The following is a 27,663-nucleotide window of genomic DNA, read 5'->3' as shown; positions in this document are numbered from 1 at the left end:
AGCCTGGCGGCATTCCTTGCTGGTTCGGGCTGATCTGTTCTACTCATGTGGAGTTTTTGACAAGTTTTTGACACAGGTTTTGACACATTTGTATGGCGAGCAGGTAGCTGGATTATTGGTATCTTGCCTGCAATCTTCGCAGTGATAATAGGAAGTTTCTTGGCACTTGTTTCATATTTTCCTGTCTCTGCATTGGCCTTCTTCAGTTTGTCCAAATGGTTCTTTTTGTTGATGCCTGTCATGGAATAACTACGAGCCCATTACTGTTGCTTCTTAACGTGCAGCATTGGCGGAATCGTTATTGCTTGCATTTGGTGTAGATTCGGCACCATTCTACAGTTTATCTCGTGTATTTCTCGCCAACAGCCCACTCTAGCTTCTCCTCAACCATTCTGGTCTCTTGACAGGGTTTTGGTGTTTCTCTCCTCATCTCTATGATTCACGGTTTCCCCTTTGACCAGATATTTTTTCGCAATGTTTTTCTTTCCTCTTGCTCCAGATTCCGTGTAGGTGACCTTCATGTTCTTCTCCAGGGGTATGGTTGCTGATTCTTTGACCTGATGAGCATTTTATTCATCTACAGACTTCTTTTCTAGTGAAGAATGAGTCTGCTGCCTTCTGGAGGGGCTTCCTTGGGTATTGATACATGGTTGGTGCATAATTTGTTATGTCCAGTGATGGCTCTGCACAGTTACCTGCAGGCCACTAATTCTGTCTTGGATGATGCATTGTTGTTGACCTCATTTCCTTGGCTGTTGCAAGGCTTTTATTTCTGAGGTCATCTACAGTGTCATTAAGTCTAGCTAGCCTGTGGTCTACCCTCAGTTCGCAAGTATTGGCGGCAGTCTTCTCTAACATGTCTTTAGCTGATTTTCAGGCTCGGGGGTTTTGGCAGCTCATTATTTGATTAATGACCCTGTTGGTCTTATGTTGCTCTGAGCCATGTTTCCTGGCTAGGAAACATGGAAACATCACTCTTTCTCATCTTAGTAACATCTCTCCTCCTTCCCGGTAAATAATGGTCATTTAGCTTCAGGGCGCCACCAAGGGTTTCCCGAGAAACCCAGTGTTCAATTTAATGACGTGCATCTTTCTGATGGAGCCCCAATGGCTTCTCGATTTTCCCTTCCCTTTCAGGTTCGTCAGTTCATCAATGGATTGTTCGTCGGGTCCAGAACTGATTCAGGGAGTCTGCTGTAGACAGGGGCCTGGACTGCCTGGTGGTGGCTATTTGCACTAACTTCAGAGGGTTTGAGCTAGTTTTGAGTGAACCAATACTTTTATTTTAATTTTTTACGGCAACCCGTCCTCAGACGAAGTTGATTTCATCCAGTGGTCGATCCCAAAGATGCATTCATAAATTCTAACATGCTGCTTATTCAAAATAGGAATTTTCTCAAATATACATTATATTAATAATGTTATATATTAGCATACTGCATATCTAAGCATTAGTTAGGTAAGGTTTTGTGTGTAGGTTCTGTTGGCGATTATTTGTATTTGTAGTATGTGAGTGAAGCATTTACAGTGTTGTAGTTTGAACGAAAGTCATCAGCGAAGCACTTGTTCCGAAAGTGTTTGAACGTCATCAGTTGTGAGTCGTTTGTATGCCATTTTTCATTCACAAATGGGGTTTGGCAGGTGCTTGTAATGGACTTTGGGCTTTGTTTATGAGGATGGGCTGCTTATGGAATTGTTTGGTTGTTTTGATGCTTCATTTTCTGTGAACCATGCAGTTATCTGTAAAGCTTCATTGACTTTCTGGATGCTTTCCCAATGGAATGATAGACTGTTACTCGCTCTCTGCACCTCTGTGAGGGGCCAGGTTCAGGTGCCAGAGGTATGCTATTACATTCAATGCAGAGTTTATAATTGCTTCATCTGTTGAATATTTTACCTTGGACGGCAACTGAGTGTGATAGCTTAGAATTCTAATAAAGCTTTGAATAGTCTGAAAAATGCCTTACTTCAGAGTCAGAGATCATGTGGTTATGCCAAATTAAGGTTTTGAGTTTTATACGGAGTACACCTCTGTTGGCCATTCCAGGCTGGACTAAGGAAGCTCCATCGATTACCTAGCAGATTTCCTGTGGCTTCAGTGCCAGAACATCATCTTATTTGTTTCAAGTCCTAGTCAGATAGCACAACAGATCTTATCTTGAAAGGTAGCCAAATGATGCATTTCTTATTTCAATCATAGCCTTGTTATTAGATGGGACTGTTTGTGAACCCCTCCGCTTAATTCCTCAATCCATAGAAGTCAATTTCCAAAGGGAATAAGATTTATAAAAGGGACACAGTATCAAAGACAGTGACAAGCAACATTAAATTCTTATACATATTGATGTACTGTCTATAAACTATATATATATTTTCCTAGTCCTAGAGCTATAGGACTGATATACGCTATATTAGTTTCGCTATATAATATACGCCTCGGTTTCCTGCCGGCTTTTGTGCCCTTGTGGTGTTTCCTGCTGTTTGTGGCATGTTGGTCAGGAGTAACATAGTGTACTGGGCCTGCATGCGCTTAGGGCTGCCTTCCCTAAGCGTCCTGTAAGTACTATCCTTTGGTTCTAGGGTTGCCTTCCCTTGAGCTTTCAGGCCTTCACTCCCATTGGGGTTCCTGCTGCTTGGCATTTATCCCGCCCTTGGGGCCAGCTGGGGTTTTGTGGCCTTTGTTTGGCCCTGGATAGAAAATGTTGTTGTTACTGGTTGGAGCACGAGGTGCTGCGCAGTACGCTTACCTAGCAATGGCTGTATTCCTTGTTCCTCCTGTTGTTGTGCTTTTGCAGGATTTTTCTTTTATGTGGGTGCTTCCCCACCTGGCCACCAGGGTGACGCTGCAGCTTGTTTGTTTACATGTGACTGCTGGGCGTGTGAGCTTGTGTTTTGGGGACAATTTTTCCTCTCCATCTGGAGTTTATCCTCTCATCCGTCTCTGTTTTCTTCTTTCTTTCAGGGCTTCCTGCCCTGTCTGTGTCTCCGGGAACGTTTTGGTGTTGGTCTTTTCACCCGGTGTGTGTTTTTTGTCTGTGTGTTCTGGGCCCTGGTTTTGGGCCCAGTGTCTGTGCCCGTGCCCTGCATACTCTGCTGGCTCCCATGCCTTTGGCCCTCAGTTTTCGGGTCTGTTTTCTGACCCTTCCTTTCCGTGGTGCATTTTCACTGGCAAATGTGGTGGTTTGGGCTCCCCCCACCTTCCCCCGGTTCGTTTCCATTTTCCTTTGGGTTCTTTGGTTTTGTTTTGGAGGTTATCATCCTCTCAGGTTTCCCTTGTGGAGGTTAGGGTGGCCCTTACCTTACCTTGAGGCTACCTTGAGGTGCTTCCGGGGCTTAGTGTCCCCGCGGCCCGGTCGTCGACCAGGCCTCCTGGTTGCTGGACTGATCGACCAGGCCTCCTGGTTGCTGGACTGATCAACCAGGCTGTTAGACGCGGCTGCTCGCAGCCTGACGTATGAGTCACAGCCTGGTTGATCAGGTATACTTTGGAGGTGCTTATCCAGTTCTCTCTTGAACACTGTGAGGGGTCGGCCAGTTATGCCCCTTATGTGTAGTGGAAGCGTATTGAACAGTCTCGGGCCTCTGATGTTGATAGTTCTCTCTCTGAGTACCTGTTGCACCTCTGCTTTTCAACGGGGGTATTCTGCACATCCTGCCATGCCTCCTGGTCTCATGTGATGTTATTTCTGTGTGCAGGTTTGGGACCAGCCCCTCAATTATTTTCCACGTGTAAATTATTATGTATCTCTCCCGCCTGCGCTCAAGGGAGTACAGATTTAGGCTCTTTAGTCGGTCCCAGTAATTTAGATGTTTTACTGAGTGGATTCTAGCAGTAAAGGATCTCTGCACGCTCTCCAGGTCAGCAATTTCTCCAGCTTTGAAAGGGGCTGTCATTGTGCAGCAGTACTCCACTCTAGAGAGCACGAGCGTTTTGAAAAGTATCATCGGTATAGCATCTCTAGTGTGAAAAGTTCTTGTTATCCAACCTGTCATTTTTCTTGCAGTTGTGACGGCTACTTTATTGTGTTCTTTAAAGGCAAGGTCTTCCGACATGAGTACACCCAGATCCTTTACATTGCCTTTTCGTTCTATGTTATGATTTGCCTGAGTTTTGTACGTGGTTTCTGTTTTTATATTTTCAATTTTTCCGTAGCGCATGAGCTGGAACTTATCCTCGTTAAACACCATATTATTTTCTGTAGCCCATAGAAAGACCTGATCTACATCTGATTGGAGGTTTGCCGTGTCCTCTATGTTGCCAACTCTCATGAAAATCCTAGTGTCATCTGCAAAGGATGATACAGTGCTATAGGCTGTGTTCTGGTCTATGTCCGATATGAGGATGAGAAAAAGTACTGGAGCAAGCACAGTACCCTGGGGGACTGAGCTCTTCATGGTTGATGGGCTGGATTTTATTTTGTTGACTATTACACATTGGGTTCTGTTAGTCAGGAAATTGTAGATCCATCTGCCTATTTTCCCGGTAATTCCTTTTGAACGCATTTTATGTGCAATAACACCATGGTCACATTTATCAAAAGCTTTTGCGAAATCTGTGTAAATTACATCAGCGTTTTGTTTGTCTTCCATAGCATCTAATACCATATCATAGTGGTCCAGCAACTGCGACAGGCAAGAGCGCCCTGTTCTGAAACAATGTTGTCCGGGGTTATGGAGATGCTGTGATTCCATGTATTTTGTGATCTTACTTCTTAGCACTCTCTCAAAAATTTTTATGATGTGCGATGTTAGTGCTATCGGTCTGTAATTTTTTGCCTCTGCCGTATTTCCTCCTTTATGGAGTGGTGCTATCTCTGCTGTTTTTAGTATGTCAGGTATAACACCAGTATCTAGGCTTTGTCTCCACAGAATGTGAAGGGCCTGCGATAGTGGTTTTTTACAGTTCTTGATGAATATGGAGTTCCAAAAATCTGGGCCTGGTGCAGAGTGCATAGGCATATTGTTTATGGCTTCTTCAAAATCTAGTGGGGATAGGGCGACGTCTGATATATGATTTGATGTTGGTATCATATCCATGAAAAATTCATTTGGGTTATCAATCTTTAGTGTGTTTAATGGCTCGCTGAAAACAGTCGTACTGCGTCCTCAGTAACTTGCTCATTGCTTTGTTGCCAACGGTGAAAGTTCCATCTCCCTTTCGTAGGGGCCCGATACTAGATGTGGTTTTTGATCTTGATTTTGCATAGGAGAAAAAATATTTCGAATTTCTCTCTATTTCACTGATGGCCTTTTGCTCTCTTTGCCTCTCCTGGGTTTTGTATGATTCTTGTAGCTTGAGTTCAATTGTTTCTATTTCTCTACCTAACCTTCTTTGCCGTTCTTGAGATAGGGTGCGACTCTCAAGTTGTTCCGCGATTCGTTTTCTTCGCCTATATAGGGAACAACGTTCCCGTTCCAATCTGCATCTCTTTCTCTTTTTTCTTAGGGGTATGCGGTTTGAACATATTTCTAGTGCTACTGAGCTTATTTTTTCCAGGCACTGGTTCAGGTTTGCATTTTCTAGCTGTTCTTCCCAGTTTATTTCTGTGAAGTCGTGGTTTATTTGCTCCCAGTTTATCTGTTTATTATTGAAGTTAAATTTGCTGAAATCTCCTCCACCGGGAATCTGGTCTGGTTTTGAAGATCCATTCCCCATGGTTGTCAGAACTTCAATTAACACTTTCGCCCGGGCATGACGCAGCATTGCGTCATCCGTTTACTGTCGGTAATGCTGGGGATGACGCAGCATTGCGTCATCCACTTTAAATAATTGCCAAAAATCAGGTATTTATCCGATTTTTTTGGGACTGGTTTTAAAATGCGCGCCGATGTCTTCTTATTTTCTTTGTTGAGCCTCGTGGCCCTCAGGCGGCTTGGCACACGCCGTGGGCCCATTGTTTTCGCTCCACTGTTGTGACCAATGTCGCCTCCCCTCGCATCTCAAACGTGTGAACATTTCGGTTATTTTCCGTGGATATATTTCTTACTGCGGCTTTAGAAACTATCTACGCTTACTCCACGATGGATAGTGATCATGAACAAGGCCCTTCCAGGAAGAAAATTGCGAAAGAAAGGCTTGAAAAGGGCGGTAATTGGGAGTGTAGCTGGAAGGCGTCTGAGCGCTCACTCGCGGCTAACGCGTAGCTCGTCTCGAACTCGTCGGCGGTTGGAGAGTGACCAGGTTTTTTTATTTTATATGCTAATATTCCTCTAGGGAATTCTATTGCGAACCCATTGAGACCAAAATGAAAGACCTAGGACGAAAATTGAGGTGACCAGAGTGAAAATAGTGAAAACATTTTATTGCGTTTGCGCGCTCCTGGGTAACTCGTTTGCACTTTCTCTGTTTGCTGCAGGTAATTAGCCGGGCTTTTGGAGTTTATATGCATTTAGTGCTGTAGAGAATTCTATTGCGAACACAATGATACAGAATTTAATCTCGTAGGACGAGAATTAAGGTGACAAAGTTGAAGAGAGTATACACTTTTCAGAATTTACGCGCGCTCCCGTGATACCCTGGGATCCAAATCGCACAGTTGAGGGGTGGCGCGCGGGGTACGCCAAAGTGTTAAGTTGTGATCTGAGTAACAGGTATTTGTAATCGTTATGTTCCCGATCAACTCATCATTATTAGTGAAAATGAGGTCCAGCGTGTTCTCCTTCCTAGTTGGTTCTACTATTTGCTGGTTTAAGGCAAACCTATCGCACATCCGTAGCAGGTCATTTGCATGTGCCTGTTCATTTAGGCTACTTCCTGGTATTCTTTCTGATATTACTGTATTAGCCAGGTGCTTCCATTTCAGGTGCCGCAGGTTGAAGTCCAAAAGCAGGATGATGTTCGGAGCTGGATTTGTGAGGTTTTCCAAGCAGTGTTCTATTTTCATTAGTTGGTCTTTAAACTGCTGAGGGTTTGCCTCCGGTGACTTGTATACAAGGACAACAACTACATTTAGGATCTCTATTTTGACTATCAGCACTTCCACCATATCATTTGAGGTGAGGCCCTTGGTGGGTTTCCTCCTGTGCGACCTGGCATTAGCACCTCGTCCTCATATTGGGAGTGTTCTGGGGTTCCCGGATCTTCCTGGCTTGCAGACTGCTCTTGGGGCTTGGCATGGGTTGTGTGGTCATGCCAGGGCTCCAGCTTCTGCTTGTTGAGGTGGGCCTTTGATGCCAGCTTCTGTGTCGGTGCCTCCTCTGGGGCTGCCTTTGTCTGGTTGGTGCAGTGCTCTGCTCACTGGTTGGCTCTGAGGTGGTGCCGACTCCTTCCTGGGTCGCCCTGTTGACGGAGCGATGGGGAAGAGGCTGGCTTTGTTTGCCCATGCTTGGTCCCACGATTTGTGGGCATTTCGGGTTGTGTTTTCCAGCCTGTGGTAGTATTGGGTGGGTCCTCCTCCTCGGAGGCTTGGACTGGCTTCTTTTCCCTGTGCCCCGTGGGGTCATCTTAGAGTGGGTGCGCCTGGGCATGATCAAAACAACCTCGTCCCTCAAGTGGGTTCCTGCTTGTTCCAGTACCGAAACGGGACTGTGCGGATCTTCAGTTCATTCTGGACTTGTCCCGTCTGAACTGCTGGATTCTTTGCCCCTCCTTCCGAATGACCTTTCTGTCCCAGATCCGGCTTCTTTTGGGGCTGGGTTGTTAGATGGTGTCTATGGCCCTCTGGGATGCCTGTTGTCGTCCTGGTTCATCCCGGGTTTGGGTACTGGTTAGATTTTGTGTTGGAGAGGCGTGCTTCTCATTTTCATTGCCTTCCGATTGGCTGACTTCTGGCATCTTGTGTTTTCGCCCGGTTTGTGGTGGCCCATCTACGTCTGCTAGGTGTTTGGGTGTTGGCCTACCTCGACGACTGGTTAGTGTGGGCTCCCAGCCAATCTGCTTGTCTGCTTGCCAGAGGGGTGATTCTTTCCTGATGAACTGGGGAAAGTTCCATCTGGTTCCATCCCCAGGTTCGGACCTGGCTGGGCCTCGTTTAGGATTCTTGAACCACTTCCGTGTCTCCCCCCCCTCCCCCCCTGTGGCGTTGCTGCTGCTGCAGTCCCGCCTCCTGCTGTTCCTGAGTTCAGGGTCACTCAGCAGTTGCTCAAGCGGTTATGAGATTGTGCACAGTCTGCAGTTGATTTACCCGCCAGGTCGGGTCTGGCTTCAGCATCTGTTCTGGTTCCTTTGGGCATGTCCCTTCTGCCTGTCTCGCGACCGCTGGGTTCACCCCCCCCCGTGGGCCTTGTTAGTTACTGCATCACCGACATCTTCTTTTGGCTTCTGGAGGTTTTTCGGGGTTCAGTGCCGTGGCGCCTACCCAATACCTTGCTCGATGTGTTCATGGATGCCTTGTCTCTTGGCTGGGGCTTTGTGACCAGTGTCCACCAGACCGGCCTAGGGTGGTGGGGCTCCGTCCTTTTGTTGGGCTCAAAGCATGGTACCTGGTTGATACCTGGTTGATGGGGTTCTGGGAGTTCTTCTACTCCCCAAGCCCAGCCCGAGGCCAGGCTTGACTTGTGAGACTTCATTTCCCGCACTTCATGGTGCGGGAGTTTGTGGTGGTTTGACTTTCGCTACTGAGGGTTCGGGTCACTGGGGCTCTACAGTCTGGCTCCATTCAAACTGCACTTTGGTGGTTCCTTGTCTGAACTGCAGGGATTCTCTTCGATCCTTGGCTCTTTGGGGCTGGTCGCCTTGGGTGACTCATCTGCTGGGTTCTGAGTTTAGCTCTCCATGCAGTTCACATCTGAGGAGTGTCCAACGTCTTAGCGGATGGCCTGTCACGGTTTATTTCCCTGTCTATGGAATGTACGGTTGACCCCAACGCCGATTCCTTCAGTTGGCTCTGCCGACGTACAGGCCCCCGGTGGTGAACTACTTTGCCTCGGTGTGGTCCCGGCATCTCCCGATATATGTGGGGCCCTTCCCCGACTGCTGTGCTGTGGCGATGGATGCTTTTCGGCAGGACTGGTCGAGGTGAGGTTCATTTTACCTCTTTCCCGCTGGTCCAGCTGGTGCTTCGGGTTCTGGCTCGGTTGGAGTCCTTCTATGGGAAGAGTCATCCTTATGGCCCCATGGTGGCCGGCCCAGCCTTGGTTTCAGGAGCTGCTTGCTTGGTGTCTGAACCCGGGGGCCCGTTCGTTACAGTAGCTGATTTGATCAACTACTCCGCTTTTTGCGTCTGGGCCTTTGACGTGGGTTTATCGCCTCTTGTTTGGTGATCAGGTAGCTTCATTGAAGGTGTCCCACCTGCAGTGTTTGTCTCTGTGACAGTATGGAGTCTCGTGACATACTTTTTGCCTTTCCTCTCTCTTCGTAGGTTGTCTTCTATTTTTATTTGGGTTATCTTGTCCTTTCTTTCTTCGCTCTTTCTGGACAATCATCTTGTGCCTCATACCGTTGCCTCTTATCGTATGGCGCTGGTGGTGCTGCTCCAGCTTGTGTTCGCGGTGAATGTCCCTTCCGCCCCATTCCATAAGCTTCATGCTTTGTTTCTGTTGGCATTAACCCCTGGGGGTCGGGTCGGTGTGCTTCCTGCTCTCATCTGGCTTGGGGATTTCTGCTCTTTGGCCCTGGTGGAATATTTTGTTCGACTGCAGCCATCTCCTTTTCTGTGGGGAGCCCCTACGGCTCCCTGGAGCTTATCGGGCTAATGTATGTTATGTTAGACCGGGACATTAGCTAAGGAGTTCAGACCTACCAGGGACCAGCGCCAGAACCTGGCCCCTTCAGAGAGGTTTCAGGGAGCAATGGCCCTGGAAAACCCCATATGGTTGGGGGTTTTCCTTATCTGCCATCGACCGGGGTTAGGCACCCAGAAAGGTAGGCGTAACAAAACAAACCCCACATGGTAAGAAACTACAACAAAAACCGAACAGAGAGGTAGAAAACTCCCTACAATCCCAAGGAAACAAGCAAACATCACACTTTACTGCCGCGCCGATCGTCCGCGCAGCCCTCCCCACCCCGGGAGGGGGAGGGGGGAGCCCCGGACCTACCGCGCCGGCTGCCAAGCTCCAGTTCGTTCGCTAATGTCAACCGGGATTGACGCTTCTCTGGCCTCAGTTTCCTAGGCGGTGTTTGCCTTGTGTGGCGTTCACTGCCGTGTGTTGTGGTGTGCGGTGGCCAGGAGTACTTCATCAGTGCCGGGGCTGCATGTGCTTAGTGGCTGACTTCCCTAAGCGCCCTGTGAGTACTGCCCTTGCGTAACAGGGTTATCTTCCCTGGGGCGTTCGGGAACCATTCCCGTAGAGGTTCTTGCTGCTCGGCATTTGCCTCGCCCTTGGGGCCAGCTGGGGCTTGGGGCCCTTGTTTGGCCCTGGGTAGGGATTGGTATTGTGCTGGTTAGGGCGTCAAGGTGTTGCGCAGCCTGCCACCTAAGCGGCGGCCGGTTTCTGTTGCCTCTGGAGACGGTGTACTTTTGCGGGGTTTTTCTTTTGTTTTTCATTTTTCATGCCTGGTGGGGGTCTGCCTAAGGTGGTTATAGTTCCACTGGTAGTGTTTGGCGGCCCTCTGCTAGGCCCCCGTGCTTGTACACGTCTCGGGGGTTTTCAGTGCTGTAATCTACCCTCTTGTTATGTTTGGGTTTCTTAACCGGTTAGCAACACCTTGCCCGGGCTTCCCGTAGTTGTTACCCTACGGGCCCTGGAAACCCCTGTCTGGGCTCGGGGGACCATTGAATGTGTCTTCCGGGTTCCAACCCGTCTTGAACGGGATCGTTGGTTGCTGTTCCCTTGTCTCCGGGTGACAGTTGCCATTTTTACCTCCGTCATGCTGCCTGTTGGGTCACTGACACCTTGACCCGGAGTCTTGCGAGTGATTCTCTGCTTGTTCTCCAGTACTCTCCTGTTGTTATTACTGTTCAGAGTACAGGCGGCATCCGTGTTGCAAGCTAGGTTAGGTTGCTGCAACATGCTAGGTTGGTTTCCCACTCGAATGCCCCGTGGCCGCCCCGTTTGGTTAGGTGCTGCTCGCCCCTTTCTCTCCATGTTCCCGGCTCCGGACCGTCTGCGGGTTTCGGGGTCGGGGCGGGGTTCAGTTGCGGCAGAGACTCGGGCGGTTTTCGGGGGATGCCCCGTTCGGGTTGGGGACGGAGGTTTGAGCCTGTGCCTCCTGCCAAGGCTTCTGGGTCTTACCAGCGGCCCTTTCTTGTTGCCTTTCCCATGGGCTCTTGCTTTTCTTTAAGGGCGGAGGGCTTGGAGGACGGCTCTGCCCCGGGGCCTCTGTTGTTGGTTCCCGGGGCTGTGGGGGTTGCCTGCTAGCAGTTCTGGGGCGGTTTTGCCCCTTCAGGGGTTTTTCTGCTGTTGGGCGTCGTTTTTCGCCCTTCCAGTTTGCTAGCTTCCCACATTTGCTGGCGTGTTTTTGTGTATTAAGCGTCAGTCACAGCCCCTGCTGGCGGCCATTTTCGTCTGCCGGTTTCCCGGCGTGGCCACCAGGGCGGCGTTGCGGTTTGTTTACATGCGTCTAGGTGTGCGAGCGAGCGTCTCTGGTGAGTTTTCAAAAAATTTGCAGGGTTTTTGTTCTCCTGTTGTCGTTTCTTTGTTTTTCTGGTGTTTTCTTGCCGTTTCCTGTTCCTCTGGGAACGTTTGGGGTGTTGATTTTGGGTCTGAGCCTCTGGGTTTAGGCTCAGTGCCCCTGGCTGGTATGCTTGCTCCCACACCTTGCCCCTCGGTTTTCAGTCTGTTGGGACCGTTTTCCCAGGGCGTTCTGCTGGGGTCTGTGCTTTGCCTTTTAGTGGTGTTCTCCGCCGGCAAATGTGGTGGTTTGGGCTCCCCCTGGTTCGATTCTGGGTTCCTTTGGGTTCCTTGGTTTCGTTCTGGAGGTTTCTTCCTCTTGGGCCCCCTTTTGTGGGTTCAGGGGACTTTGTTTCCTCGTGTGACCCGGTTCTGCCTTTTGGGGTTCCGGGGTCTTCCTGGCTTGCAGACTGAGCTTTTTGGGTCTTGGCACATGTTGTGGTTTTGCTGTCGAGGTGGGCCTTTTGATGCAGTTTTGTGCCTTCTTTGCCTGGCCGGCGTAGTGCTCTTTGCCACTAGTCGGCGGCTTGTGCTTTTACAATATATGTCCTCACCTAGTTGTGCTTGTGGGGGTTGAGCTCTGGCTCCTTGGTCCTGCCTCTCAACCGTCCGTCAACAGGTAATTGGTGTATCGGTTTATGGTGTATCAGGTAATTACCTAAGTGTAATTACCTAAGTGTAGTTACAGGATGAGAGCTACGCTCGTGGTGTCCCGTCTTCCCAGCACTCTTTGTCATATAACGCTTTGAAACTACTGACGGTCTTGGCCTCCACCACCTTCTCACTTAACTTGTTCCAACCGTCTACCACTCTATTTGCGAAGGTGAATTTTCTTATATTTCTTCGGCATCTGTGTTTAGCTAGTTTAAATCTATGACCTCTTGTTCTTGAAATTCCAGGTCTCAGGAAGTCTTCCCTGTCGATTTTATCAATTCCTGTTACTATTTTGTATGTAGTGATCATATCACCTCTTTTTCTTCTGTCTTCTAGTTTTGGCATATTTAATGCTTCTAACCTCTCCTCGTAGCTCTTGCCCTTCAGTTCTGGGAGCCACTTAGTAGCATGTCTTTGCACCTTTTCCAGTTTGTTGATGTGCTTCTTAAGATATGGGCACCACACAACAGCTGCATATTCTAGCTTTGGCCTAACAAAAGTCATGAACAATTTCTTTAGTATATCGCCATCCATGTATTTAAATGCAATTCTGAAGTTAGAAAGCATAGCATAGGCTCCTTGCACAATATTCTTTATGTGGTCCTCAGGTGATAGTTTTCTATCTAGAACCACTCCTAGATCTCTTTCTTTATCAGAATTCTTTAAAGATTTCTCACATAATATATAGGTTGTGTGGGGTCTATGTTCTCCTATTCCACATTCCATAACATGACATTTATTAACATTAAATTCCATTTGCCAAGTGGTGCTCCATATACTTATTTTGTCCAGGTCTTTTTGAAGGGCATGACAGTCATCTAAATTTCTTATCCTTCCTATTATCTTAGCATCATCAGCAAACATGTTCATATAATTCTGTATACCAACTGGTAGATCATTTATGTACACAATAAACATCACTGGTGCAAGAACTGAACCCTGTGGTACTCCACTTGTGACATTTCTCCATTCCGATACATTGCCTCTGATTACTGCCCTCATTTTTCTATCAGTCAGAAAATTTATCATCCATGTTAGAAGCTTACCTGTCACCCCTCCAATATTTTCCAGTTTCCAGAACAACCTCTTATGTGGAACTCTGTCGAAAGCCTTTTTTAGGTCCAGATAGATGCAGTCAACCCAACCATCTCTTTCCTGTAATATCTCTGTGGCTCGATCATAGAAACTGAGTAAATTCGATACACAGGATCTTCCAGATCGAAAACCATACTGTCTGTCTGATATTATATCATTTCTCTCTAGGTGTTCTACCCATTTAGTTTTGATTAGTTTTTCCAATACTTTCACTATTACACTTGTCAATGATACAGGTCTATAATTGAGGGGGTCTTCCCTGCTGCCACTTTTGTAGATTGGAACTATGTTAGCCTGTTTCCACCCGTCTGCTACGATTCCTGTACACAGGGATGCCTGAAAGATCAGGTGAAGTGGAATGCTAAGCTCAGATGCACATTCTCTCAAAACCCATGGTGAAACGCCATCTGGGCCAGCTGCTTTGTTCTTACCGAGCTCCTTGAGCATTTTTTCCACTTCGTCTCTAGACACCTCTATGTGTTCTATGTTGTTCTCTGGAATTCTTATTGTATCTGGTTCCCTAAAGATTTCATTTTGTACAAACACACTTTGGAACTTTTCGTTTAGTGTTTCACACATTTCCTTTTCATCTTCCGTGAATCTATTTCCCATTTTCAACCTCTGAATATTATCCTTTACCTGCAATTTGTTGTTTATGAATTTATAGAATAGACCTGGTTCTGTTTTACATTTGTCCGCAATCCCTTTTTCAAAATTTCTTTCTGCCTCTCTCCTCACTGCCGTGTAGTTGTTTCTCGCATCTTTGTATCGCTGGTATGTTTGGGGGTTCGGCCTCTTCCTGTATTGATTCCATTTTTGTGTCTTTCGGTCTCTAGCCCTCTCGCAATTTCTATTGAACCAATCCTGTTTCCTAGTTCTGCATCTCTGTTTTGGTATAAATTTTTTTGTGCCTTTATCATATATTTCACAAAACTTGCCATACATCTCATTCACTTCCTTGCCTAGCATCAAGTCTGTCCAATTATACTCACTAAAAAAATTTCTAAGGTCACCATAATGTCCTCTCCTGAAGTCTGGTTTTTCAACTGCTTCAACCTCCTTATTTTCTTCCAGCTTATAACGCATTGCATACTTTATTCCCAAAAAGACATGGTCACTTTTACCCAAGGGAGGAAGGTACTGAATGTCAAATATCTCTTCCTCCTTCCTGGTAAATATCAAATCTAGCATGGAGGGAACGTCCCCTTCCCTCATCCTCGTAGCTTGTTTAACATGTTGATACAAGAATGTTTCCAGGATGAGGTCTACAAATTTACAGGTCCAAAAATCTTCTGTTTTAGCTTCATATGCTTCCCAGTCTATGGATTTCAAGTTGAAGTCACCGACTATCAACAGTCGTGATCTATCGTTATCCGCTCTCGCTATAATCTCTCTCATTATTGTTATAAGACCTTCACGTTTACTATCTAGCTCCTCCTTTGACCATGTGCTGCTTGCTGGTGTATCGGTTCCTGTGCATCTTGGGCTCTGTCATGTCTACATGTGACATTGTATGGGGGTCAGCCTCGTTACTTGTGTGAGGAGTCGCCACATTACTTCTTAGTGCTTTCCCGTTCCCATTCTGACACTCAAAAAAAAAAAAAAAAAAAAAAAAAAAAAAAACTTCTATCTGTGGCTCTTTTGGGTACTCGGTTTCCACCTGTGTCCCCTAGTGCGTGTGCCCCTTGTGTTACATAGCCTGTCCTTCTCAACCCTGTCGATTCCCTTGGGTATCTTGTATGTGGTGATCAGGTCTCCCCTCACTTCCTCTTCCAGCGAAGTGTAGTTTCATTCACGTAGTCTCTCCTCATGACTTCGGTAGTGTACTTTTTCTTTCTGAAGGGGTTCTGTTCCCTTCTCTGTTGACTGGGCGCTGGGGGAGCAGCTTGCTCTGTTGCCTCTCGCTTGGTCCCGCTGTTGGTGGGCGCTTTGGGTTGTCTTCCGGCCTCTGCTGGCGTCGGAGGACGGCTTCTCCCCCTTGGGGGGGGTTCAGAGCTGGCGGGGTGGGCTTCTTCCCTGCGCTTCGTCATTTCCTCTTCGTGGGTGCGTGGGGCGTGGTCGATCCGCCCCATCCTTCTGGGCTTCCCGTCTGCTCTTTGCAGTCATGAGCTTTTCCCATCTGCTCTTTGCAGTCATGAGCTTTTCCAGTCTGCAGTTCTTCTGGACTACTTCCGTCTGCGCCCTGGATCCTCTGCCCTGCTCGGAGGACTGTTGTCTCCTGTTCGGATTCTGTTAGGGCCGGGTGCATGGATGGTGGACCTGGACCTCCAGGTCACTTCTTGGCACGTTCCTCTCCAGTTTTTCTGGGGCTAGCACGGTTGGTAATTACCTATGTGTACTTACCTAAGTGTAGTTACAGGATGAGAGCTACTCTCGTGGTGTCCCGTCTTCCCAGCACTCTGTCATATAATGCTTTGATTATAATTGTCATATTGTCATATAATGATTGTCATATGTCATAATATGTCTTAATATGGTTGTCATACAATGCTTTGGTGGTGGGGCTTCAGGTTTGCTGTTTTTATTGCATTCCCTATTTTGTGAAGGGCACTTTGTATACTCTTTGCATCTTTACCGGATCTTAGTGCCCTGTCTGCGTCTGAGATTCGGTGTCTGGCCTACCTCGACGACTGACTGGAGTGGGCTCCCAGTCAGTCCGCTTGTCTGCTCGCCAGGGGATGGTTCTTTCCAGATCGCTGGGTTTGGTTTCCTGGTGATCTGGAGGTTTTACCTTCTGTTTCCGTCCCGGGTTCGGACCTGGGCCTTGTTTCAGGCTCTTGGGCCCCTCATTGTCTTCCCTCCAGAAGTGTTACTGTGGCTGTGGTCCCGCCTTTGGCTGTTCAGGAGGGGGTCCCGGGTTGCTCAGCGGTTGCTTGGGCGGTTGTGCGGGAGTTTGCACTTCGGCGTGCTTGTCTGCCCGCGGAGTCGGGTTTGGCTCCAGCGTCGGTTGGTTCCTACGGAGACTCCACTTCCGCCTCTTGCATTCCTTGGGTTCCTCTGGGGATCTGGTGTTGGTGCTGCGTCACCAGCTTCCTCTTTGGGGTTTTCGGGGTTCCGTGCCTTGGCAGCTCCCCGAGCCTTCGCTCGATGTGTTCACGGACGGGTCGTCTCTCGGCTGGGGCTTTGTGACCAGTGCTCACCAGGTCGGCCGAGGTTGATGGAGTCTGTCTGTCCGTCGGCTCACAGCCCGGTTCAGGTGTTCATGGCTGTCTGGTTTGCGCTTCGGAGGATTTGGGTCACTAGGTACTCTACCATTCAGCTCTGTTTGGACTGTTCTCTGGTGGTTCTTGCCGGAACCACAGGGGGTTTGGTTAACCGTGTGGCTCGTGTCCGGGGTGTGTCCTGCGTCCTGGTGGACAGCTGTATCGGTTCATTCCTCTTCGTGGGTTGGCCAGTCGTCGCCGATTCGTTTTGTTGGCTCTGTTGGGCTTATGGACTCCTGGCCATGGACGTCTTCGGGTCGGCGTGGTCTAGGCGTCGCCCGTTTTGTGGCGCCCTTCCCACCTGCGAGGACTTCACGGTGGAGGCTTTCGGCAGGCCTGGTCGAGGTGGGGGGTACCTGTACCTCTTCTCCCGGTCCAGCTGTTGCTTCGGGTTCTGGCTCGGTTGCAGCCCATTCCCACGAGAACAGTCCTTATGGTTCCACGGTGGCCAGCCCGGCCTTCTTTTCAGACGCTGCTTGATAGGTGTCCGTACCCGGGGCGTTTTTCCTGAGGCTTCGCCTCTTTCAGCAGGCCGAATCGGTCCTGTCCGTGACTGGTTCGGCCTTCTCTTTGGCTCTTCGCGTCTGGTATTTTGACGCAGGTATCGCCATCTCTATGGTGTTCAGGTGGCTTTGTTGACGGTGTCCCACCTGCGAGCTTCGTCTTGGAGACTGTATGACGTTTATTACGTTTTCTCGCGTTTTGTTTCCCCTCCGGCCTGCTCATGAGTCGCCTGAGCCATCCTGGTCCTTGTTCAGGGTGCCTTCTTCTCTTCCCCTCAGTTTGTGGTAGCCCCTTCGGTTTCAGTTTCCTCCTCTTTGGTACTGGTGGTAGCTTTATTGGTGTGCAGCCTTTCTCTGTCCTGGCGACGGTCAAGACGGCTGCTTTCCGGAGGGGTTCTTGGGGTATTGGTACTTGTTTGGTTTGGCCGGGGGGTGCGTCCTGTGTTGTCCAGTTGTGCTTTTTGCTGTTGCCGGCGTACCGTGCCTGGGGATGCGCTGTGGTTGATCCGGTTCCTTCGTTCCCTGTTTTCAGGGCTCGGGTCTCCCGGGTCGTCCGCAGTGTTTTCCTTCTTCCTGCGGTCTGTCTTTGCGCCCGTGCTGTTCAGACGTTTGCAGCAATTGCTGCTGTGTTGGTGACGTCTCGGGCTCATTTCGGGCGCAGGGAATTGTGGGTCGCACAGGTTTTTGGCCGCCCATCCATATGTGCGTCTGTTCTTGGGCGTTCTTGTTGCCTTGGGTCGCAGGTTTGCGACCGGTTGTCTTGGCTTTGCGTTGCAGAGTTTGTGGCGGCCGCCTCCCGGGTTAGCCCTTTCTTTTCCTTCTCTTTGGGTATGAAGCTCCAGGGAGCCGTAGGGGCTCCCCACAGAAAACCAGCGTTGAATGTAATGAAACGCCATTTTCTGGGTGAGCCCCGGAGGCTCCCTGGAAACCCTCCCTCCCACCGGTCGGCGGTTTTTTCGTGTTGGTTGAAGCTTAGCTTCCGAACTGGAGCTTGGCAGCCGGCGCGGTAGGTCCGGGGCTCCCCCCTCCCCCTCCCGGGGTGGGGAGGGCTGCGCGGACGATCGGCGCGGCAGTAAAGTGTGATGTTTGCTTGTTTGCTTGTTTCCTTGGGATTGTAGGGAGTTTTCTACCTCTCTGTTCGGTTTTTGTTGTAGTTTCTTACCATGTGGGGTTTGTTTTGTTACGCCTACCTTTCTGGGTGCCTAACCCCGGTCGATGGCAGATAAGGAAAACCCCCAACCATATGGGGTTTTCCAGGGCCATTGCTCCCTGAAACCTCTCTGAAGGGGCCAGGTTCTGGCGCTGGTCCCTGGTAGGTCTGAACTCCTTAGCTAATGTCCCGGTCTAACATAACATACATTAGCCCGATAAGCTCCAGGGAGCCTCCGGGGCTCGCCCAGAAAATGGCGTTTCATTACATTCAACGCTGGTTTTTTGGTGAAGAACGTGCTGGCGGGCTTCTGGAGAGGCCCTTGGGTTTCCTGGGGAGAGCCCCATCGGCTTCCCGGAACTATCCAGGCTGATATGTAACTATTAGCTTTCTGTCATCAGTTAAAGTGCATAGAGTTCTTGCCTACTGGGGACCACGAGTCAGAACCTGGTCCCCCTCAGAGAGGCACGAGGAGCAATGGCCTATAGAAACCCCAGTGTGGTTGAAAGCATTCTATGTCTGCCTTTCAGGGTCTGGCACCCAGAAAGGTAGGTGCCCCCCCCCCCCAAAAAAAAAACCAATTCTGATGAAAATATTGCTACCGAAAGCCGAACGAGTGGACAGAACTTCCCAAATGTAAACTAATATGACATCATCACGTCGCTGCTTTGCCGTTTGCGCAACCCCAGACTCCCGCGTTGGCAATCCAACTGGCAGTTCTTGGCTGATGTGATACTGGCAGGTCGGGGGCCTCTGGCTCTTGCTTTAGTTTCAGTTTCTGTGCCTTGTGGCGTGGGCTGTCTCTACAGGTGGTGTGTGAGTCATGAGTAATATTCTACAGTACTCGGGCTGCATGCACCTAGGGTTTCCTTCCATAGGTGCCCTGTAAATACTGCAGGCTTGGGGTTTGGGCCCACCTTTTACATGTCTCCTCGGGATCTACCTCCGCTGTGTCTTTTACTGCTCGGTATTTGGCCGCCCTTGGAGTCAACTGGGGTTTCTGTTGCCCTTGTTTGTCTCTGGGAACTAGATGTGCCTGAGCAGGGCACTGCACAGCTAGTTCTCACCTCTTATAGCGGCTGGCTCTGTTTCTCCTGAGTACGGGGTTGCGGGGTTTTTCTTTTGCCTGGTGGGGCTCTGTCTTTGTTTAGTTGCACCCTATCTGTCTTTGGGGGTCTTTCGTTAGACAATTCTTTGTTCTTGGTGGTACCCCCTGCTAGGCCTCTGTGAGTAGGCACGTCCCGGGAGTTCAGCTTTTAGAAGTTTGCTTGGTAGTTTTGGGCGCCGGTTTGCAGTACCCTGCCTGGGCTTCCCTTAGCGTGTTGCCAAGGCCCTGGGAAACCTTGCGGGGGGGGGGGGGGGCTCTGTGGTTCGATGGATGTAACCCTCCAGTCCCCCCTCACTTTGTGCGAGGTTGGTGGTTGCTCTGTCCACTTGTCTCAGGGTGACATTCACCGGTTGTGCCTCTGCCATACTGCCTGTAGGTGGTTCCTTTGACCCGGAGTCGTGCAACGGTGTTGTTTGTGCGTGCTCCTGTTCACCCTCACTATTGCTCATGATCTAAGGCCGGCCACACACGTGCAGTTTTAACTGACAGTTATGACTGTTCAGTTATAACTGTCACAGTTCAAACTGACGTCAGTTAAAAATGAAATGCACACACACACACAGTTCAATCCCTCAGATTTACCATGGATTCCGAGGAGTACGATCTTGCCACTCTTGGTGTATTCTTTGTAATGCTACAAGCAAATAGAAAAAAGAAAACTTAGAAGCGTAAGCAGTGGTGCATAAAGTGGTTACTAAGGCGAAATCAATGTTCTGATATTAAATTGTTAAGGGAATTAAGTGAAGAACCAATTCATTTTCTCAATTATTTGCGCATGACTGAAACTGTACCAAAAGCTGCTTTCGCTGATTTCTCCTTTCATTAAAAAGAAAGATACAATAATGAGAAAAGCAATATCGCCGCTACCACTCACCGCTACCACCTGTAGAAATGAGAAGTTGAGAACTGTACAGTTACGAATCCCCACACACGCTCGGTTCAGTTACTCCTTTCAGTTAAAAATATGGAACATTGCATTTGTCGCAGTTTAACTGTACAGTTCTGTTGAACTGACGAAATGAGCAACTGAGATACCCACACACGTGCAGTTTTAACTGACAGTTTTAACTGAACAGTTATAACTGTCAGTTAAAACTGCACGTGTGTGGCTGGCCTAAGGGTGCAGGCAGCAGCTGCATTGCATGCTAGGCTCTGTTGCTGCAATGCAATGAGTTGGTCACTTCCCCGGGTGCCCCGAGACTGCCCTGTTTTGGTTTTCGGGACCTGGACTTTGGGGGTGGAAGTCGCTTCGTCTTAGTACCTTTTGCCTTTCTTTCCTTCTATTGTGCATCCAATCCCCCCCTTCCCCACATCCCTGGCTTCCGGCTTCGACCCATCAGCAGGTTCGGGGGCGGGGTGGGGGTCTAGTTGATGTTGAGACTCGGGCAGTTTTGGGGGTGTTCCCTTCCTGGATGGTGGCGGAGGTATTCGAGCCTGTTCCTTCTGCCAGTGTGTATGGGTCTGACTAGTGCCCCGCCCCCCTTCCTTAGTGTTTTTCGGCTACCCCGGCTTTTTCTTGAGAGGCTGGGGCTTTGGGGGACAGCTCGGCTCTGGGTCCTCGGTGTGAGGTTCCAGGGAAGGGGTTGACTTGAGGCCTTGGGCCCTGTTGGACCCCACCTGGGTTTTTGTACCCTTGGAGCGGGGCTTGCTGTTACACTGAGTGGGGTTCTCTTTCGCTCCCTCCGCGTACGACCTGGATTTGGTGTCTACCCCTCCCTGGGTTTGGTTCCGTGTTCCCGTGGGTTCCTTGATCCGTCTTTCTGAAGGTTTTCGGCTTCCCGCATCCCTTCTCATGTGGTGCGGGTAGCCCTTGCAGCTTATCTCCTGCACGACCCAGATTATGCTTTCGTGTATGGATCTTTGTGTTGGTATTGGGTTTGTTATGAGTTCCGGAGTTGTCCTGGTTGGCAGACTGCTCGCACTTTTCATTGGAGGCTTGGCACACGTTCTGCTGGTCCCGCTCACGTGTATTGGGTGAGGTTCAGACGGCGTTGCAAGTCTTCCTTGGGGGAGTGACTTTGAGCGTCTCGATGCATATTGTTCGCCCCTGGCCTTCCGCAGGATGTTGGGGTGATGCAGCTTTATGTGTAGGTTCCTTCCCTTTCAGCTGCCTTGGTTGCGGAGTACTTGCATACACGTTGCCTGCACATTGCCTGCTGGCTTCGGCCCTGTGTTCTTCTACTGCCTTGAGTTGTCCTCGGATTGGCTTGAGGTGGATTTGGAGGTGCTTGGGGCCACCTCTGGGTCGCACCGCTCTGCATTGCCCTCGGCAGTGTATGCATCGTCTGCATTGTTGATATGTTTGGCCCTTTCACGGTTCGTACCCTTGACGGGGCGATGGAGGGGGGGGAGGCTTGTTCTGTTCACTCGCGCCTGGCCCCACAAATTGTGAGCCTTTCGGGTCGTTTTAAGTCGCCCTGCGGCGGCGTTGGGTGGCTCCTTCTCATTCGGGGGGTTCATGGCTGGTGGGGCGGGCCTCTTCTCCTGCGCTCTGTCAAGTCATCTTGGATGACTTGACAGAGCCCATCTTGGATGGGTTCACTTGAGCGTGGTCGAAACGACCTCGTCTCTCAGGTGGGTTTCCGCCAGTTTCTGGTCCCGAAACGGGCCTGCGTGGGCCTGCGTGGGCCTCCGGTTCATTCTGGACTTGTCACATCTGAACCCATGGGTTATTGCTCATCCTTTCGGATGACTACTTTGTCCCAGGTCCGTCTTCTGTTGGGCCTAGGCACTTGGATGGTGTCCTTGGACCTCAGGACACGTATTCACACATCATAGTGCGTCCGGGGTTCTAGGTCTGGCTCGGTTTTGTTGTGGGGCATCAAGGGTGCCGCCTTTGTTGCCTTTCATTTGGCTTGAATCTGGCACCTCGCGTTTTCACACGCCTTACCCGGGTCGTGGTGGCCCGTGTGCATCTGTTAGGTGTTCGGGTTCTAACCTACCTCGACGATGGGCTGGTTTGGGCTCCAGCCATTCCGCGTGTCTGCCTGCCAGGGATTTGGTTCTTTCCCAGCTCACAGGGTTCGAATTCCTAGAGACCTGGCGGATGTCCCATCTGGTTCCTTCGGAAACGTTCTTTCGGCCTATCGCAACTGCTGGGTTCGGCCTCCGGATGCTTTGCATCGGTTGCTGCATCGCCGGCTTCCTCTTGGGGCTTTCAGGGTTCTGTGCCATGATGCTTACCCGAGCCCTTGCTTGTTGTCTTCACTGCCGCGTTGTCTCCAGGCTGGGGCTTTGTGACCCATGCTCACCAGGCTGGCCAGGGACAGTGGGGTCGGTCCTTCCGTCGGGCTCACAGCACAGTGTAGGTGTTCGCAGCTGTGTGGATGTTGCTCCGGAGGATTCGGGTCACTTGCAGGTCGTCGAGCCAGTTTCTTTCAGACTGTTCCCAAGTGATTCTTTGCTTGATCCATGGGGGGTTCCGTGCAGTCCTTGGTTCTTTGGGACTAGTAATTTCGGGTGACTCGTCTGCTGAGTTCTCAGGGTTTGGCTCTCCTGGCAGTTCTGTTTGGGGGGTGTCCAAGGTTTTGGCTCGCTTGGAGACTTTCCAGGGAAGAGTTGTCCTTATGGCTCCTTGGTGGCCGGCCCAGCCTTGGTTTCCAGTGCTGCTTGCTCGGTGTCCAAACCCGAGGATCTTCCCACGGCTCCGCCTCTTTCTGCAGATCGGTCCAGCTTGGTACGTGGCTGGTTCATTCTTCTCAAGTCTTTGCATCTGGGGTTTTTGTCTCCAGTTTCTCGTCACTTATATGGGCGCAGGTGACTTCGTTGATGGTCTCCCACTTGCATGCTTCATCTCGGTGGCAGTATGATGTTCCTGGCAGTCTGTCCTGTTCCTATCACTGCGTAGGTGTACTTTGGTCTCTGATAGGGTTGTCTTGTTCTTCCTTTCGTGGTTGTTTCAGATCTCTCCTCTTGTGTCGGATACTGTCGTCTCGTATCGTGCGGAGCTGGCGGAGCCGCTCCAGCTTGCATTTGGTATTGATGTCACTTCTACTCCATTCCGCCAGCTGTCTCTTGCATTGTTTCGCCTTCGGCCTGCTCATGCGCCGCAGGTGTCATCCTAGTCATTAGACCGGGTGGTCTCTTCTCTCTTCTCCTCGGTTTGTCGTGGCCCCTTCGGTTCAGGGTTCTTTTTCCTGTTGGCATTGGCCTCTGGGGGTTGGTTTGGAGATCTTCAGGCTCTCCTCCGGTACAGGAGTTTTTCTGCTTGTTTGGTTCAGGTGGTTGTTCTGTTCGTTTGCAGCACTCCTTTTTCCCTGGCGATGCATGAGTGCTACTTTCTGGAGGGATCCTTGGGTTGTTGATGCTTGGTTGATCGGGCCAGGGGTTGCATTATGTGTTGGGTTCGGTTGTGGCTCTCTGATGTTTTCTGCACATCTTGGCCTCTGTGGCCACTTTGGATTGCTTGGGTTCCCTTCCTTCTTTCCTGTTCCAGGGTTCGGGTCTCCCGGGTTGTCTGTAGGGTCTTTTGGTTTGCCAGTTGTCTTGTTTTTTGAGTTAGGGCGCGTGGTGTTCGCCTCTCGGGTCCTTCCTTCCTTTTCTAATCTTTGGTGAGGTAGCTCTGGGGAGCCAACGGGGCTCCCCCCAGAAAACCAGCATTGAATGTAATGAAACGCCATTTTCTGGGTGAGACCCGGAGGCTCCCCAGCATCCTTCCCTCCCTCCGATTGGTGGTGTTTTCGCATCTTTTTGACATCCAGCCTAAGAATTGCCGGTTGGATCACCAGCACGGAGGTCTGGGGCTCCCCCTTCCCTCTCCCAGGGAGGGGAAAAGGGGTTGCACAGACGGCGGCACGGCGACGTGATGACGTCATGCTAGTTTGCTAGTTTTCATTTGGGGAGTTCTGTCCACTTGTTCGGCTTTACGTAGCAATATTTTCACTAGAATAGGGGTTTGTTTTGGGGCATCTACCTTTTTGGGTGCCAGACCCGGTCAATGGCAGACATAGAATGCTTCCAACTACACAGAGGGGTTTCTGTAGGCCATTGCTCCTCGCGCCTCTCTGAGGGGGGCTAGGTTCTGGTTTGTGGTTCCCGGTAGGCAAGAACTCCATGCACTTTGATGCCAGAAAGCTAATAGTAACATATCAGCCAGGATAGCTGCGGGAAGCCTCCGGGTCTCGCCCAGAAAATGGTGTTTCATTACATTCAATGCTGTTTTTTCATGCTTAGTTGGTCAGGCCAGGGGTGCATTATGTGTTGTGTCCAGTTGCAGCTCTACGCCGTTACCTGCACGCCTCGACTTCTGTGGTTGTGGACGCGTTTTGGATTATCAGTTATCTCATCTTCGTGTTGAGGCATGTGGGGTGGCCGCCTCCTTGGTACGTCCCTATTTTACTCATCTTTGGGTATGTAGCTCCAGGAAGTCATAGGGGCTCCCCACAGGAAACCAGTGTTGAATGTAAAGAAACATCATTTTCTGTGTGAGCCCCAGAGGCTCCCTGGCACCCTCCCTCCTGTCAGCAGTTTTGTTTTAATGATGTTAAATGTTAATGTTAATGATGTTTAATGATGCGGCTGTCAGCCTCCAAACTGAGGAGCTGGGTAGCCGGCACGGGGGTCCGGGGCTCCCCTCTTCCCCCTTCTGTGGGGAGGGGGGGTGTAAGAAAGAGAGTGAGTGCTGTGAGTGTGAGGACAAGCGATAGCAGTGGTTAATGTTTGCTTGTTTTCCATGTTTTCTTTTGAGGAGTTCTGTTTCTCTGTTCAATCTTGAGTTTTTGCAGTTTCCTACCATGTGGGGCTTGTTTTGAGATGCCTAACCCCGGTCGATGGCAGACAGCGAATAACCACCCCCCCCCCCCTAAAAATACAAGGGGGTTTCCCCTAGGCCATTGCTCCCTGCACTTCTCTGAGGAAGCCAGGTTCTGGCTCATGGTTCCCAGTAGGCAGAACTCCATTGACTGACATTCCAGACTAATATAGCATATATCAGTCCTATAGCTCCAGAGAGCCTCTGGGGCTCTCCCAAAACTGACGTTTCATTACATTGAGCGCTGGTTTGTTAGTACTTGCCAGAGTCCAAATTCAAATAAAGTGTTATATTACATTTGTAGTAAAAAAAAAAAAAATACCAAATATTAATATTTATTCCTTAATAAATATTTTTCAGGACTCAACTGTTAAGTGCTTCTGGAGGGACCATTGAGAACAGAGTCAAGTCTCGCGTTAGCTCGGTGCAGCGAGGAGGAGCGCACATGGAGTCCAATTTTGCTAGAAAGTAAATGATAAATTTACAAAGCATATTGTGAAGGCAATTAAAAAGATTATGAAAAAATGTTAATGTATGGTGTATATTATTTATTCTTGTACAGTGTTGCCAGAGGAGTGACCACAAGCAGCTCACCACCCACTGTTGCCACATAATGCTTGCATATTATTATTTTACTAACCAAGCCATTGAGAATTATATATATAATAAGTGTATTTTTGGAGATAATTTTCCAGGCAGTCATATGACTCAAGTGTTTGATATTGATTGTGTGCATCATCTTCAGATTTGATCATCTGCAAGTAAAACAAATTTAAATTATTTGTCTTCACATATGCAACAATTTTTATCATTTTAACCTTAACATTTCATGTGTTTATTTTATTACATTTTTATTTAGCATTGTGATGTAATGACAGAAAAGAGACTGTTGACATAGCTAATGTTGGTAGCAATAACGTTTAAATTCTGGCGTTTAAAAAGCTGTTTAGTCTTACAAAGAATGACTTCTTAACAACTCTTTCCTGTGCTTTATTAATTTATATTTACCTGCAGTAGTATCGGGCATTCAAGCACAGGTGTCGAGGGGTCAGCATCATATTAGGTTTATTTTCTGAAGGAAAGATTGTCATGAAGAGTAAACTGTCCAAGACTAAGTTAACCTGATACACTATGGTGTTCGAGGAATTCTATTTACACCCTGCTACATGGTCTTCCCGGCTTGGTGCTTTCTTTTGATAAATACTTGATTTTATTTACACCCATGTGAGTTATAGAACAGACAAGTAATTACCAAAGGAAGCCACTAAGTCTTATGGAACAAATAAACAAAATGTTTAACCCTAGGCTAGTTACTACGAATCTGTGCAACATTGTTACGTATATTAACACTTAGCTGGAAGGACTCTAGTATGGACAGTGATATGGCACCACATTTGGACGTGTCGAGTGTGTGTTGATCATGACACACTGAACAACTATAATTCACTGGTGTGCTTTTTAAAGTTTACAATAAATGTTATGATGAAGAATTTTTTTTTTTTTTTTAGTCTAACACATACTATTGAAAAAAACTGGTGTAAGATAGGAAATGCAATTTTCAGAACTAAAATGAGCTGCCTAAATTAAGTTATCCTTGTATCATGGACATGATGTGTACAGTTAGGCAGAAAAATGTTCTATGCACCAGATCACAATGATCTGGTGCAAGCGAGCAATGTCACCTCTCTCGCCTGTAGTTCTACAGGTGAGAGATCTGATCTGATCTGATCTCAAGATCTTTTCAAACGTTTTCACAGGGTCATTAAAGATGTTGGAGAATCAGTTGTTGTAAGTTATGTCCAGCCCACAATGATCGCTAGTGGCACATTCATGTAGATTTAAAGCCTCGCCAAATCTTTGCTTGGAATTACAACCCCCCTCCCTTTCTAGCCCGTTGTCGTCGTGTAGGGGCTTGGTGGGCGGCTGTCGGAGTGTGATGTTCCATAGGTTAGTCCTCTGTCCTTTTGAAGCCTTATGCTCCTGCTGCTGTCTTCACCAATTTTGCCAGATGTCTTTTCCTTTTCCTTGTGTTTCATTTTTCTTCCCCCCTCTTCTCCTTTCTAATTGTCATTTCCCGCCAACCTTTTGCCAGTCTTGATTATTCTTTCAGACTTCTTCTGTTTTGGTGCCCGGGTGTTTGGGGAGGCATACTCTCTCACTCGTAGAACTACAGGCGAGAGAGGTGACATTGCTCGCTTGTGACATTGTAGTACCCAATGTCACAAGCGAGGAGACGCTTTTATTGTCAATCCTTCTTTCGTCACTGAACCCAATCTCGACGGACTGACAGTTCTTAAGGTGGCGTTTGTGGAGAGTATACTCACGTCGCACCCCTAGGGGGCGTCGGCAAGACCTGCAACATGTCTCTTGTTGGATGTCCTATCCTCTAATTATAGCTCCATGGTGGGTACAAGGGCACATTCGGGAATGAAAGTACTGTACAGTATTACCTCTCTTTTTCATGTCGCTGAATACTGTTCCTCATGACTTTTCAGGCTCGTGGGCTGGGCGACCAAGTCCCTGAGTCGGACTGTGTTGGAAGACCGGGCTCTGTAGCCCCGCTACATTGGGCCCGGATCTAGCTCCTCCTCTGACCCTCCTGACTACTCCTTTCGGCTCCCCTCCCTCCCTACTCTGTGGTTGGGTTGAGCTCCAAGCCCCCTGCTGTGACCACCTCGTCCCCTGGCACGGCTCAGTCTCTCATTGTG

At 49.1% G+C, this 27,663-nt stretch overlaps 1 protein-coding gene across 3 annotated transcripts in view; it reads left to right on the top strand.

Moving 5' to 3' along the window:
• The window catches only part of Cwc25 (CWC25 spliceosome associated protein homolog), a 73,348-nt gene extending 46,903 nt beyond the window's left edge, over positions 1-26,445 (top strand). The window contains exons 7-8 of one of the 3 annotated variants that reach the window (XM_045732103.2): positions 24,416-24,527; positions 25,316-26,445. In XM_045732103.2, coding sequence (XP_045588059.2) covers positions 24,416-24,527; positions 25,316-25,351 — 148 coding nt within the window. In that variant the 3' untranslated portion in view covers positions 25,352-26,445. Of the gene's footprint in view, positions 1-24,415; positions 24,555-25,315 lie in introns of all 3 variants that reach the window. The other 2 variants (XM_045732102.2, XM_045732104.2) reach the window with 2 other exon arrangements.
• Positions 26,446-27,663: the final 1,218 nt, after the last annotated feature.

This window comes from Procambarus clarkii, chromosome 50, assembly GCF_040958095.1.
Source record: "Procambarus clarkii isolate CNS0578487 chromosome 50, FALCON_Pclarkii_2.0, whole genome shotgun sequence".
NCBI lineage: Eukaryota > Metazoa > Arthropoda > Malacostraca > Decapoda > Cambaridae > Procambarus > Procambarus clarkii.
Note: the sequence above shows the minus strand (reverse complement) of the source record. Positions and strands in the feature narration are given on the sequence as shown.